This window comes from Haliotis rufescens, unplaced genomic scaffold (genome assembly GCF_023055435.1).
Source record: "Haliotis rufescens isolate VD_foot unplaced genomic scaffold, xgHalRufe1.0.p SCAF_10, whole genome shotgun sequence".
Taxonomy (NCBI): domain Eukaryota; kingdom Metazoa; phylum Mollusca; class Gastropoda; order Lepetellida; family Haliotidae; genus Haliotis; species Haliotis rufescens.
The window spans coordinates 40,258,325-40,275,108 of record NW_025963780.1 but is presented as its reverse complement, the minus strand read 5'-3'; the positions used below and the strand labels follow the sequence as shown (position 1 = coordinate 40,275,108).

The window sequence follows — 16,784 nt, the reverse complement described above, 5'->3', positions numbered from 1 at the left end:
CCTTGTGCTCGGCACTAGGGGGCTAAAACAAGGACTGGGAGATGTCTGATATGTACGCGCGTCTGTGGCTGCTCGTACTGGCCCAGACAAAATATAATGTCGAGTTTATTGTTCTCGTCCACCGAGATACCATTGGACCACGGAGGCGGTCTGATTATTTCCTGGCCGCCATGAAATAGACGGAATAGGGCTGAATGCGGCGGTAAACAACATTCACATACTACTCACCTACGGTCATTTACAACTCCACTTTCATCAAAGCTGTGGACATTGTATATTGGGAAATAGACCAGTAATTGATACCACGATCGATACATTTTAAAAGTCTATCAACGCCGTGTGACAAACATCCCTGAAACATATAATCAAATTATATATCACTTGTCACTGTCACGATCCCTCTTGGTGATACCGGGTTAGAATATTTCTCCAGCAACCTAGGAACCGGTACACTGACCCAAACATTGTGGCCACCGGTCACCGTGTAATGTGTATTGACCACAACTATGGACTAAGTTCCTCATCCGGAATCAGCACGGGGACTCCTTCTAAAGAGTTTTACCGCAAGAATAGGTCTCCAGCAAGCTATGCCGGTCGTAAGAGGCGGCCAAATGGATGGGGTAGTCAGGCTCGGTGACATGGCTGATAGCATGGCATTGTACCCCGATGGCGTCGGTCGTTGCTGACAATATTAGTCACCTCATTGTCTGGTTGATACTCGATTATTTATAGGCCACCGTCATATTTATGAGTGCAGCGTTGAACAACAAACAAGTAAAACCGTCCTGACAGGTTAAGAAAATTATTTTAGAACGATCGCAAAACTGTGAAATGGACAAATGGTGAAGCGCTCGTAAAATATCAAAGTCGATGATGTATACATTCATTATATCATTATATAAATAATGCTGGTCGTTATGCAGACGGTTTCGTTGTTCTTATACGTTGTATACTCATATAGAATCTCTCTCGTGTCGCGACCGCCTCCGTGGTCTAGTGGATAGAGTGTCTGCCCGGAGAGCGGAATGTCGTGGGTTCGATCCCTGGCCGCGTCTTACCAAAAGTCGTTAAATTAGGGGACGAATTTTCAAGTTACAGGTCGCACAAATGTTAAATTAAAAAAGATATAAAAGTTAAAAACATGATAGCATATTTTTTCAGAAAATAAACTTTGCACTGCACCTCTTCTATTGATTTGAAAACCTTTCCCTATGTTTGAAAAAATCCATGGAGTTGTTTTCAAGTTATAGGCTTTAGGTTAGAAGTAATTCTATGTAAAAAAAAATACATGTAGTAATAACTGTATGCTTTCAGAAATCCAAATATTGAAATAAAACTTCGCACAGCACCTCTCCTATTGGTATACAATATGTCGTTGTTTTCAAGTTATAGGTCGCACAAATGTCCTCGGAAGGTGGACGGACAGACGGAATTCCTTGGTACTACTATATGTTATAATAAAATGTTTTTCCAGCCTCTGAGACTTTTGTAACAAGTCCAATTAGCATGCTATAATTGATTATTCTAGTATCATTCAAGCTGACTGCCAAACGAAGACCGCCTCCTTTGTCTAGTAGAGCAGTGGAAGGTCGGGGGTTCGATCCTGGCCGTGTCATACCAAAAACACGTTTTGCGATACTACTTATTGTTACCCTGCCTGGCGTTCGGCATGAAGGTAATACAAGCGTATAGTCGACGACGTCATCTATATTGCTCCTTAATATCCAATGGCACCAGTTCTGTTCAGTATGTGCTTTATATATAGAGATGCAATGTTTGGCAATCCTTTTAATTCACATAACACATGAAAAAATCTACAATTTTTTTCAATACATCAACCCCTTAGCATATTGACAAGTTACTTACAAAAGTACGAAAAAGCCAATACATGTTATACCATTTGCCTTACGTTTGACAGAAACTAAGATCATTTGGCAATTAATATTTGTTTGTTTGTTGTGTAACGTCACACTCAGCCAATATTTCAGCTATATGACGGCAGTCTGTATATAATCTAGTCGGGACTACACAATCTTTGATTAAAAAATAATGAGCATTGATCTACGCAACTGGGATACGATGACATGCATCAACCAAGTCAGCGAGCCTGAAGACCCGATCCAGTCAGTGGCCTCTTACGACAAGCATGGGTTGCTTTACACAAATTCTTACACGGATCTTCACGGTTACAAAGTATAAGTTAGGCGGAACAGTCTGAAGCATGATTATATTTTACAAGAATTGTCTGGGACAATTTATTCTTTTTGATAAAATCCAAGGCCCCTTCCAGAATATTAAATGGTCTGACCCTTGTCACTCGTTTCCATGGGACAATTCATGACAACTAACAGTACTAATTATCAATTAATGTCAAGTATGATGATAAATAATATTGCAGTATCAAGGTCAAAGTTCATAACACAGTGGGGGGCACGGGGGGCCCAGTCGTCTAAGGCGCCGCGATTCGCTGTGCAGAGTTGCGTCCCTTGGGCACGCCAGAAACCTATGATTGTGGGTTCGAATCCCGGTTCGCCCCAATTATGTTTCTAGGTTTGTCAGCACCATACCCGTGCTCGTGGGTTTCACCGAAGTGGTAAACGTCTGAGACCTGCATCACTTCGGGCTTTCCTCCCACATTAAGCTGACACGTCGTGATATAACTGGAATAATGTAAAAAGCGGCGTTAAACCCAACTCACTCACTCACTCACTCACTCACTCACTCATAACACAGTGCGGACATTCATCCCCCCCCCCCCCCTCCCCTCCTCCCCTCCGAGCATTGTAAAGGCCGTAGCCTTCCTGAATGATGTTTCACAACACAGCAGCATTCTCCTTTTATGATATTCACACGTACTTCCTCAACAGCACACGGGTGACCGACCATGTGATATTTTGGTGTGATTGAGATGTATCGAAATAATTTTGGTGGCAGGAATTTCTTTTTTCTCTCCTAACATTATGAGGCATGGTTAGAATTTTCTTAGACAATTATTTAATTCTATAAAATCCCATAATATCAAATAGTCTGTCCCTTCACTGCATACATAAAGGCACTCATGATTATTTCTGAATCCTCCAGTCCCCGTAATATATATGACGGAATATCTCTCCAGTGGTGGTGTTCCAGCTTTTTATATCTGTGGCGTTGTGTTCTGGACGGTGAAACCGAATCCACAAATGAACAGCATAATTTTTAGCCCGCCAGTCATACAGCTGCCCTTCCTTGTACAACTGGGGCAACTCTCCCCAGTTCGGACGATGCATAGAAGTAGCTTCTGTATGTATAAGATTCGGGAATCTCCTGGCCAAAATGGCAGGAAGCTTAACTGAATGATAAGCCCAGTTCCTATCGTCAAATGTTTTATATTCTTTATGCCATATCCTGAAGAAATCAGCCCATGCTCTTCCAATCATTATTCCATTGCATAAACCATCTGGTGTTTCATATCCCATTGTAACATCATAGTTAAGTAGAGGGCCTAACGGTTTGAGTACCATAGCGTCCAGGTCAAAGTAGAACCCTCCATATTCCATAATAGCTTCCAGACGTACCACATCAGTCAGATGCTCAGCAACTGTGACCTTCCGACCACGGATTTCGGTCGGGGTTTCTCGATACACAAGTGTGAGTTCTGGCACTTTGTCCTTCAGCTCCGTCCAGTAAGGCCCCTCTGGGACCATGTCGTGCCAGAACAGGACCTTGTCGGGTTTCAGGAACTTATGTGCAGCAAGAATGGACAGGAGGTGATGGAACCGGAAAGTATTTCCCTTAGCTTTTCCTCCGTACCAGGTGAAGTGAGAAATACTTGGGACGATTCTATAATTATGGCTTATATTCAACTTCAAATCCACGTCAGATTCCACCCTACTCAGAAAATCCGGAAGGCGTATATATTTGTACACCTTCTCCGATGTCTTGTCTTTGCACAAATTTCCATAGATGCATATTTTTCCTTTAGTAGGCAGTGGTGTCAATTTCCAGTCTCCGTAATAGATATATCTAAATATCTCACCTACGGTAGTGTTCCAATATTTGATATCCTCAGGGTTGTGTTCAGTTTTATGAAACCGTATCCAAAGATGAACTGCGAAGTTATCGACTCTCCACTTGAACAACTTCCCTTCTGTATACAACACATCCCGTTCGATATAGTTAGGTCGATGCATGGACGTTGCTTCCGTGTGTATCAGATTGGGGTGCGCCTTGGCTAGATGTGCTGGTAGAACTACGGAATGGTAATTCCAGTTGCTGTCATCGAAAGTCTTGTATTCTCGGTGCCAAATCTTCAGGAAATCGGCCCAGGGTTTCCCGATTATTATTCCGTTACATAAACCATCAGGCGCTTCATAACCCATAACTACGTCGTATTTCAACAGAGCGTCCAATGGTTTCAGAACAATAGCATCAAGATCAAAATACATTCCACCATATTCTAACACTGCTTCTAAGCGCACAACATCCGTCAAGTGCTCTGGAACCGCTACCTTCCTGCCACGTATTTCAGACGGGGCTCCGCGGTACACAAGTACAACCTCCGGGACTTTTTGAAGCAGCTCTTTCCAGTAATTTCCATTTGGTACCATGTCATGCCAGAATAATATGTGATCCGGTTTGATAAATTTGTGAGCTGCTAGAACAGCAATAAGGTGATGAAATCGAAATTCATTACCCTTCGTCTGTCCGCCATACCAAGTAAAATGAACAATATTCGGGATGACTCTCACTTGATGATTAATCTTTCGTTTCCGATCTACCGGCGAATCGATATTTTGAAGAAAATCGGCCTGTCTCTGATAGGTATATACTTTAGAGCTGTCATTCGTCCTGCATATGTTATTAAGTATACATGATTTTCTTGAAACAGTACTTGGAGGGCGTGTGCGATTGACATGTTGCCCAGGCAACTGCAGTTTCCAGTCGCCATAGTAGATCCATCTGAACATTTCCCCAACTGTAGTGTTCCATGTCTTAATATCGTTAGGATTATGTTCCACTTTATGAAGTCGAATCCACAAATGGCTGGCATAATTATTTTTCCTCCAGTCATAAAGCTTCCCAACAGTATATAACCTATCCAGCTCCATCCAATTGGGTCTGTGAAGAGAGGTGTCTTCAGTGTGCACAAGATTGGGGTACTGCTTTGCTAGCCTTCCAGGAATCTGAACAGAGTGAACGTTCCACTGATGATCCTGAAAAGACTTATATTCCTTGTGCCAGATCTTGAAAAAATCGGCCCATGCCGTACCAATCATGATGCCATTGCACAATCCCCCTGGCGTCTCGTATCCCATGGCAACGTCGAATTTAAGGAGGGGATCCAGGGGCTTGAGTATCATGACATCGAGATCAAAATACATTCCCCCGAATTCCATCACTGCCTCAAGTCTCACCACGTCTGTCACATGTTCCGCCACGACGACTTTCCGCCCTCGAATTTCCGTCGGCCCTTTCCGGAAAACAAGGCACAGTTCCGGAACCTTTTCCTTCACCTCTTTCCAGTAATCTCCAGTCGGAACCATGTCGTGCCAAAAATATATTCTACTGGGTTTGATGAATTTATGAGCTGACAAAATAGCCAGCATGTGATGGAACCGGAAGTTGTTTCCTCGTTTCAACCCCCCGTACCATGCGTAATGAACAATATGGGGAACGACCTCTCTCTGGTGGGTGATGTTCCTCTTCAAGTCAATCCCCTTCTCGATGAGTTTGTAGAAATTAGCATGCCGTATGTAGGTATACACGTTCCCGTCAGTGTTGTTTTTGCATATATTCTCCTCAATACAGTACCGTCCATGCGTGGTGGCTCGATGGATTATAAGGATTTGGTTTCCTGGGAAACTCGGCTTTTCAGGACTGGACTGGACCAAATATTTGGGTACGATGACGTTGTATAAGAGTAGCAGGCACACACACGAAAGCAATACTGCCACGAACCATGATCGGCTGTGTTTCATACTGGGTTAGGTAGTCTGTCAAGTTGTCAGCTTTAAGACGGTGTCACTGTGGTAAGACAATATTCACGTCGCTCGGCAACACCTGAAAAATCGATAATAGGTGAACTGAATTTAAAAAATTAATGCGCTTGAAGGTTAATGTTGCCGATAACTGATACTGTAAGAAGAATATACATTTATAATTAACTGCCGCGACATCACATGACGACACATTCTTGCTGTGTAAAATGTCACTGAGTCCCCATGCACTACTGCGTTGAAACCACTTTGTCAGTAGAGACAGTAACTAGGGAGACATTTGATCTTAGTTGGTTGTTTGTTGTATAACGTCACACTCAGAAATATTTCAGCTATATGACGGCGGTCTGTATATAATCGAGTTTGGACTACACAATCCTGTGATTAACATTATGAGCATTGATCTACGCAATTGGGATCGATGACGTGCATCAACCAAATCAGCGAGCCTGACCACCTGATCCCGTTAGTCGCCTTTTACGACAAGCATAGTCGCTTTTTTACAGCAAGCATTGGTTGCTGAAGACCTATTCTACCCCGGATCTTCACGGATCCATTTCAACTGAGATCATTCATTGATTGAGGGCGGGCTGAGATTTTGTGTGGAGACTATAGTCCTCGCCATTTGAAACAGAATGAATTTCGAAATATCTCGATGAGTAATCAACGATCATAGCTGCATGTGTGCTAATACTTATAAAGTGAAAATAAGCCATTCCGCCGAAAACGAATATTACTTACAGCAATGACAAACATTGCAAAGTGCGCATTTTATGAAATGTCAAATTTTTTAGTGATAAACATCATCCGTGAGTTTTGATCACGTAGTTTCAATCTGGATAAGAATCAACAGTCTTACTGCGATTGGATATATTTAGCACTGACCTTGGTCATGCGCTTTAAATACCACGTGTTTTTCATTCAGTTCGTGCTTGTACGCACGCTGGCAACGCTACTGAATATAGTCGCCCGCAGTCACGTGACTGCCGATCCTCAGTCGGAATGTAACCATGTGATCCAAACTCAAAGATGATTGTTATCGCCAGCAAAAGGAATGTTTCTTAGAAACAGCACTTTTCAATTTTTTGTCATTACTGTAAGTGTTATTCTTATCGCCGGAATGGCTTCTTTTCACTTTATAAGTATTAGCACACACGTTCACCAATAATCGGGGCGGTCGGGTAGCCTAGTGGTTAAAGCGTTCGCTCGTCACGCTGAAGACCCGGGTTCGATTCCCAACATGGGTACAATGTGTGAAGCCCATTTCTGGTGTCCCCCCGCCGTGATATTGCTGGAATATTGCTAAAAGCGGCGTAACACCATACTCACTCACTCACTCACCACTAATCGCAATTATGGAGAGGAATATACACATGGTTTGGTGGAAACTGATCTTGCCGACAAATGTCCGAGCGGAGTGGATCGATCGGTGTTGACACTTTCGTAAAATATTATTTTCTTAATCTATTGGATAGATCTTGTGATGAAATTCCATGCCTTTAACTAAATTCTTAATCTACGACTATTTTGCATCCCAAAGTCGCACTCGGATATTACCTGTACCAATTTAGGGGCGGTCGGGTAGCCTAGTGGTTAAAGCGTTCGCTCCTCACGTCGAAGACCCGGGTTCGATTCCCGACATGGTTACAATGTGTGAAGCCCATTTCTTGTGTCCCCCGCCCCGATATTGCTGGAATATTGCTAAAAGCGGCGTAAAACAATACTCACTAACTTGTACCAATTTCTTGGCAAGAAATATAGGTCCCGTAATTAAAGTCAAATTTCTCAAATCTTACAGTAAAGTACACTACACCATTCCATAACCTTGCAGGACCCTCATACTTCCTGTAAGGACTTTGGAGGTTCTGTTAGTCATTGGACACCCCGGTTGTGTGTTCTGTGTGACCTTTTGACGCGGAAGTTTTTCCGTGTATTATTTATGATCAGAATCTCGGGCGACTGTACCCATGTGGTGACTTTAATGCACGTTGCAGATACCTTTGAGTCATATCCCACTATTCAATGGCTCATTTCGGCCTCAAGGCTCATGCAGATATGGAACACTAAAATTCAAATCCTTTTCAAGGCTTTCAAGCCTTCAATCTATCAATATTTTGTTTTAATCCAGCATACGATATTCTAGTTATAAGACCCGTAAAAAGAGGTATGATGATCACAAATCAACTACTTTATTTATTTTCACAACCAACAAATAAAATAAATTAAGTTTGTTATTAATTGTAATACTTTTTATAAACACGTATAATGCATGTTGTACAAATTCAAACCTTTTCAAGCGATTTTTGGGATTTTTAAGGCTTTAAAATTTGACACTTAAACTGAAGGCTTTTCAAGAGAGACCACAAGATTTAAGGCCTTTTCAAGCCTGTATGATGTTTGTTTTGTTTGTTTGTTGTTTAACGCCGCACTCAGCAATATTCCAGCTAAATGACGGCGGTCTGTAAATAATCGAGTCTGGACCAGACAATCCAGTGACTGACTTCATGAGCATCGATCCACGCAATTGGGACCGATGACATGCATCAACCAAGTCAGCGAGCCTGAGCATACGATCCCGTTAGTCGCCTCTTACGACGAGCACAGTCGCCTTTTACGGCAAGTATGGGTTCTACCCCGGATCTTCACGGGTCGGTCAAATGAGTTAATGTAATGACGTAATGAGCTTCGATCTTCGCGCGCGAGTATGTGTGTGTGTGCGTGCGTGCGTGCGTGCGTGCGTGCGTGTGTCTGTGCTTGCACTATTCCTGACTCATGCACGTTTTATAGCGCAGCTCACCAAGATACCATGCCGCAGTTTAACATGAATACCACACTCAGACACAGTATACTGACTCCGAGCCGACCAGTCCTTGGTAGTTTTATTACAACTATGCGCCTATCTATTGTTGCAAGTGTGTATGTCGGACATAACAGAATTCTAACGTTCGCTTTTGATAATTTGATAACGGTGTAAGCAACAGTATCTCCCAAGAAAAACAGGAAGCAGTAAGGGTCAAATGTTCAGCGTGACCTACAGCCTGAGCGCACATTGTACCAACATGGCACCATGCATGCGGGGAATCCTGCATCTAGAGGCTGAAGGCTGGCACTTGACTCAACAGCCTCAGTGTTGTGTTATTCCACATCCACAATAATGACAGTTATTTATGATCATATTTGGGGATGGTCATGGAAAAAGGACATTTCATAGTATGATATTAGCGATTTGGCATTATGAGGGACGGTCTTTACAAAATGTACAAGGTGAAGGTGAAATGGAGTTAAACGTCGCGTCCAAGATTATTGCACGTATATAGCGACGTGCATGTACGTGTGTGTGTTTGTGTGGCTGCTTGTACTTGTCCGGACTGATACCGATTTATAGTGCTCGCACACGGAGATACCATGCCGCAGTTAAACATGAATACCCCACTCAGACACAGTATACTGACTCCGAGCCGACCAGTCCGTGTTTTAGCCCCTTAACAACAAGTACCATCTTTTAACGTCTTTTGGTATGACGCGGCCGCGGCCGGGGATCGACCCCGGACCTTCCGCTCTCCGGGCGGACGCTCTACCAGTAGACCACGGAGGCGGTCACAAAATCTACAAGAGTATGGGGTGGGTCACCCAAAAATATGTCAAGCATTAGAGGAAGGTAATTTTTTTTCAGTACATTAGTGCATACAAAAGAAAACGAAACCCCGGTAATAATTGACCGGTCCCTTATTGGGGATGAAAAATAGCCAAACAGATATTTTATGTATGACGTATATTCTGAATAGAATATCAAAAAAGTTGTAAATACGTACATAGCAAATACGATGATGTTTCATACAAAGGCTCAGTCATAGCTTTCTATGACTTTCTAACTATCTTTGATTTTCAAAACGGCTCCAAATATAGAATGAGTGAGTGAGTTGGGTTTAACGCCGCTTTTAACAGTATTCCAGTTATATCGCGGCGTGTGAGCCCGAAGTGATGCAGGTCTTAGACGTTTACCACTTCTGTGAAACCCACGAGCACGGGTATGGTGCTGACAAACCTAGAAACATAATCGGTGCGAACCGGGATTCGAACCCACAATCATATTTTTCTGGCGTGCCCAAGGGATTCAACTCTGCACAGCGAACAGCGGCGCCTTAGATGGATGTGCAAACCGTGCCCCCTACAGATCTAGAGCTGTTAAAATATGTATGTATATAACAGTATGTATCGACGGGGTTATTCCTTTTCAACATGACATCATCATTAGAGAAAATATAACAGTATATCTTGACAGTTCTTTTCAGTTCTTTTTTAACATTGGGGCACGGGCGGTCCAGTTGTCTAATGCGCCGCAATTCGCTTCGAAGAGTTGCCTCCCTTTGGCAGAAACCTGTGATCGTTGCTTCGAATCCTGGTTCGCCCAGATTAAATTTCTAGGTTTGTCAGCACCATATTGATGATCGTCGGTTTCTCCAAAGTGGTAAACGTCTCAGACCTGCATCAGTTTAGGCTTTCCTTCCACATTAAGCTGACACGCCTTTGTATAACTGTGATATTCAGGGATAGAAACATTTTAGTCCACTAGTCCTTAAAATGATAAGTAGCAAAAGCCTTATAAAGGGTAAATTTCTACCAGTCCTTATGATACCTTAATCATTGGGCGGTTTCGCAAGGACTACAGGACTAGACCAATTTCTTACGCTGGATATTGTACAATATATATATGGTTCCGTGTAAACGCCCCTTTTCAACTGTGAATTAAGGTGTCAAACACCCAGTGCGCGAAATCAAAATTATGACTTTACTCACCCCAATCACCCCCGCTTTAACGTCGTGTCACTCATATGTTATACAGTGTTACGGATTGCGAAATATGGTGAGATTAGTAAAGTGGCTACAGCACTTGTCGACGTTTGAACTTCAAGCGAATGAGGGCGAATTTTGATTATTAATATGTATCCATGTCACATGCACGTAACTATTTTAGTATCAGAGAGCCAGTTTGAAAAATAAATCGGATCAGACTGGTCAGCAACGTTAGAAATTGGCACTAGTCCTATAAACCTGTCATCATAAGGACCAGTAGAGATTTGCCAGTTTTCAGGGTTTGGCTATATGTTATCATTACCATAAGGAGTAGTGGACTAAAACTGTTAGTTTCTATCACTGGTCGGAAAGATCCACTTTTCCCCTCTGTAATCCTGATATTAATTGTAACTATACTGTGAAAAAACAGTTACTGTAGTATTTCCTTCTTTCACCCAAGTTATCGTTTCCCTCGTATGACAATTTGCCTACTATACTGCTTTTTAGCGACCACTAATCCCCGTTATTGCGCACGCTCGTGATCGCATCTCGTTTTACTTTCGCTTGTATTCATTTGAAGAGGGAAATAATTATCTAAAAATGATGAAGGAAATTGAAACATTTTTTTGCAAAAAGACACTTCGTAATCACACCGCTCAAATGCACGTGTCACGTGACTAATTCGAATGTTGCAAAAATCTAGCACCACGATGACGCATATTGAGTTATGGTTTTGCTCAGTATATGATTAATGTAATTTGTATAACTGAAGCAGTGCGCGTGATCACGTTGCTGAGGACAATACCAGGCGCAGTCAGTTGACGGAAGGTTCTATCTAAACTGTTTTGATTCTCTCTCGCAGAGTTAAAAAATGAATGAAATCAGCTCAAACCATTTCCCTAGACAGAAAAATCCGCATGAGACTATAGTACATAAGTAATAAAAACTATTGGCACCGTCAACGTTATTATGGACTACTTCAGAAATAACACGACAAAATGGCCATAACTGATCGGCGTCCATTAAACCCCTTGTGCTTTCAAATTCAAGCATTACATTTGGCCAATTATTTAACGTTTTAAGCTTTTTATAAATTAAATTTAAAATATTAATATCACACTATAACACCCGAAGTGTAGAGAAGCGGTCTTCGTGATTTCACAACCTAGCGATGCTTTTTTGCTTGTATCACATGGCGCCCGAGTTACGAGTGACCGAAAATAGGTTTACTGATCATGAATATATTTGCTGCCGTTGAAAATGTTCAAACGAATTTGATTGAATCTACGTGTACCTACTCTTCGATGATAGTACGTTAGTACTTGGTAATTATGAATAAATATTAATGATGTCCGGTATTGAAATGTCAATTTGCGGTTTGTTTGGGCTTTTTAGCCATGTTTTATTTTTTGTTCATTGTAAATGCCTGATATCAACTACCCCGAAGTTGTTTTTATCACCAATGAAAGAGCGCTGACGCAGAAGCCTCTATCGACGTAACCAGGTTTTCATCAAGATAAATATACTGTCATTCGTACTGTAACATAAACTTTGAAACAGCCTGCGTATGAATTAATCACTGCCACTTCCGTCAATTTTGTTTTGACGTCAAAACACTACCAATTGCATCGGGATATTATTTTATCGGTATGTTGAACTCACGGACAATTTTCAATGAATGTATAATAATAATAATAATAATAATAATAATAATAATAATGATAATAATAATCCATTTATATGGCGCTGTACTCTATGCATAAGCATGTTATAAACGTATATATTAGTCATTTATTAGCATGGTCAATGGATCAGTGTGTTCTCAACAATCATTCTCACCCTCCTGGGGAGTATACAACCCTAGCTCCCTAACTGGCGCTAGAAGGTTAACAACGACATTGCCATCTCATCCTACCGGGTACCCATTCACTGCTGGGTGAACAGAGGCACAATTCGAACAAAGTCACTTGCCCAAGGAGACACCACATCTGCTGCACGTGCTTCAGTGGGGGGCAGGACCGAAGCCCTAGAAATTCTCCGGAGCCGAGCTGCGCGAATTCGGTCACCCATCCAAGGACTCTCCTCGACCTACGTTGCTTATAGTTTGAGATAAATGTTTAATGTGTATCACCGTTAGAATATGTACTTCACAATGATATGAATTATTGGACATCTTGATTTCAAACAAGGGAGCTTACTTGACTTTACTTGCCACAATCGGGTACTTCCATATTACGATTAATGTAGAAAAGTTGCAAACTTAGAATACCGGCACTTTCACAGACGGCTAGGCTGTGCATGTATACCTTTGGGAATTGCTAAATTAACACTCTGCTGGAGAGACAATCGACTCTAGTTGAACGTTATACAATTTTGTTACACTGTGTGCAGAAATAAGAACGTTGAAACGCGTCTGACGGCCAGGCACCATCTCACACTATCTTTAACATAAATTTCAATGTTATGGTATATTCAAAATTTCAAAGCAGATTCAAATGTAAGGTCTTGATAATGCCGAACTGCATTATGAGCCTATTGTGAAACGTGACAGAGCCCACTTGGGCTGGGACGGGTAACTCGGGTACTCGGGTCGGGTGGGTCATGAACAGGACCCGGGGATCCACGGGACCACCCGGACCCGTGTGATATATTGTTTATGTCAAAATCTCACTGTAGCTCAGAGGTTACACTACATGTCGCTATATTCGCATTTCTTTCTGACGATACATCCATTCCTTTTGACTTTCATATGTTTTAGTAAAGATAACGCTTCAGTCAACTTCCGTGTACGCATGATCTGATCGTTTGATACATGTATCTAAACAGCTACTGCCTGGGCTGCGGTGAAACAATTCTTGAGACCTGCAGTGGGTACCCGAGTAGGGTCGGGTAATAGGGGGTCGGATACCCGGGTAGTAGATTTGGACTAATCCCAGCCCATGAGCCCACTGTACTCTGATGTCCAGCCACTGGGCGTCATTTACCTTAGTCTACATCCTTGCAAGCAGCGAGCACTGGCGGGCATCAATTTCCAGAAATTGATTATTTTATTACATAGCGTATCAACAAATTGCACGGGTCATTTAAATATACTTTTTGTCTAGAGACTGGAACATCTTTAAACAATAGGTTCAGTTTGGGCTCACGCGGTCTTTTGAATGATAAGCCTAGTCTAACCCCAATCTTACGGTGCTCTATGTCAGAAATAGCATATTCAAACGAAAATAGAGTCCCTAAACGGTAATATGCAGTTGAAAACTCGTGAATATAGTACAAACACACAATAAATATCACACGGTATACGAGAAATTACCATAGGAAAGCTATTACCTCGTAATATGTGGGCTATATGCAAGGCTTCTCTTTCCTTCGGCGGAGCGGTCAAGGACAGACCTAAGGGAGATCACTCTATATGCCAGAAATGTGCCAGATATAATTTCTGCTGCAGTTGATACATCGTAAACGATGTTAACGTTCAACCTATCGCAACACAACACTGTTGGGCAGAAGTATACACTTTAAAGTGGAATTTGAAAAACAATACAAACGTTATCATTTTGTTACTAGTTCTAGGTTGAAAACAGTCACCGAAACCAAGGCCGTAGTTAACTTTTTTGGACGGGGTGGGGGGGAGGGGTCGAACACACAACTACGATACCGGAATACATGACCAGCCTCCATGAAACATGGGTGGATTAATAGAGTCCGAAATCCACCGAGTTCAAGATTAAAGAGTCTAAATGATCAGAAACAACGCTTCTGTATGTATTCGTGTTAGGGTACTGGGTTTTCCCGGGAATGTGGAAGTAGTCCGTCAGTGTTTACGTCATTTCATCAGTCTCGTACAACACCTATGAGCGTCAAATTGTGTCGATCATACATTTATGAATGTCAGTTTTACGGTCAAATGACCGGCCTCTCTTCCGATAATAAAGCCGTATATCATGTAAACTAAACATAAACAAATATTTATTGTTTAACGTTTCACTCAGCTATATTCCAGTCAGCTATATTCGGTCTGTAAATAATCGATTCTGGCCTAGACTATCCAGAGATTGACATCGTGAGCATCGATCTTAAGAATACGATGACATGAAATTATCCGCGTTACCGAGTTTAGTCGCCTCTAGCGACAAGCAGAGACTTCGCGGAATCTATATTCTTACCCGAAAACCCCACGGGTCGATGTTGAGCCTCTTATTATAAATAAATAACAATTGGATGCTTTTACATATGAAATGTCGTTGCAATGTGTTTATGACAGACACTACCGTAACAGCGTTATCTCTGTGATTGTACAACACTATCTGACAACTGATAACAAATATTCATGTTTTATTATAATGTAAATCGTGATGCGCTTTAAAGCACAAATTTAAAATACTAGGCACGATATGACAAAATCATTTCGTAAGAACTGTACTCACATGTACACGTGCCTACTGCTCATCTCCTACATGGATCTTCAAATTAAGACCGCATACAAAATAGTAACTATGACAACGCAACAGTTTGCTTCAGGTGACAACATCAATCATCAACTATCTCCCAGCAATATGACGATTGACACCCCAACAGTAATTTAATATGATAAATGTAGTTTAACTGCAAGCCGATTAGAAAGGAATACGAAACCTCTCATAAATATATTAATTTGAAGCATTATATATAGGTCGGATTGTTTTTTTTTATCTTAACAATTTTGGATACAAAAATGTACGATATGTCATACTTACGATTTGAAAGGGATAACAGTATTGAATAGATCTCGAATTCTCCCTTGCCTTGCGCAAGGTGCGACTCAGTGGGACTGGTGGCCATATGCATATGACGGTTGAGTTGGAATAATATTTATATAGATTTACACCGGATGAACACCCAACATCTGTCGTGACTTGGTCAGCGTGGCATTGTATCCTAAGTGACGTCAAGACCTCTGCACTTTCAGACATCTGTATTGCCATTCTGTGTAATCTCTAAATATTCAAAGCACATCATTTCCCGACTTTCCCTTTGAACCTTGTCCAGTTTCACAAGCGGTCGTTGCGGTATAGCAGATGTAATGGCGACTCACCAGTATAGTCAGTCCTACGGCAATCGTTGCGCTGCGATCGCTTTGAAACAGGAAGGTTTTATAGTCATGTACCGTGATTAACGTTTTAAAAATAAAGGTTTAGAAGCGTTTATCCGAAATATGTTAAAAATACTAGTACGCAACAACTGTTTGAAAATATAGTTGCAACACGTACTGTGACTGTAAACAAAAGCTGTAGCATCTGCCCGTGGCAAGGGAGTTAACTGAGTTTAAAAGTCCAGTTCATACAGTTTATAGTATATGTCTTACACAGTTTGTAATGTATGCCTTATACAGTTTGTAATATAATCCTTATACAGTTTGTAATATATGCCTTACACAGTTTGTAATATATGTCTTATACAGTTTGTAATATAATCCTTATACAGTTTGTAATATATTCCTTATACAGTTTGTAATATAATCCTTATACAGTTTGTAATATATTCCTTATACAGTTTGTAATATAATCCTTATACAGTTTGTAATATATGCCTTACACAGTTTGTAATGTATGTCTTACACAGTTTGTAATGTATGCCTTACACAGTTTGTAATATATGCCTTATACAGTTTGTAATATAATCCTTATACAGTTTGTAATATATGCCTTATACAGTTTGTAATGTATGCCTTATACAGTTTGTAATATATGCCTTATACAGTTTATAGTATATGCCTTACACAGTTTGTAATGTATGCCTTATACAGTTTATAGTATATGCCTTACACAGTTTGTAATGTATGCCTTATACAGTTTATAGTATATGCCTTACACAGTTTGTAATGTATGCCTTATACAGTTTGTAATGTATGTCTTACACAGTTTGTAATGTATGCCTTACACAGTTTGTAATGTATGCCTTATACAGTTTATAGTATATGCCTTACACAGTTTGTAATGTATGCCTTATACAGTTTATAGTATATGCCTTACACAG

At 41.1% G+C, this 16,784-nt stretch overlaps 1 protein-coding gene across 3 annotated transcripts in view; it reads right to left on the bottom strand.

Annotated features, from left to right (window-relative positions):
- Positions 1-2,775: 2,775 nt before the first annotated feature.
- Positions 2,776-16,784, bottom strand: part of LOC124127204 — a 39,315-nt gene continuing 25,306 nt past the window's right edge. Inside the window, exons 2-3 of one of the 3 annotated variants that reach the window (XM_048390581.1) lie at positions 15,506-15,883; positions 2,776-6,039 (exon numbers count right to left, since the gene is read on the bottom strand). In XM_048390581.1, coding sequence (XP_048246538.1) covers positions 3,063-5,957 — 2,895 coding nt within the window. In that variant the 5' untranslated portion in view covers positions 5,958-6,039; positions 15,506-15,883 and the 3' untranslated portion in view covers positions 2,776-3,062. Of the gene's footprint in view, positions 6,040-14,099; positions 14,157-15,505; positions 15,884-16,784 lie in introns of those variants that run through there. The other 2 variants (XM_046490655.2, XM_046490654.2) reach the window with 2 other exon arrangements.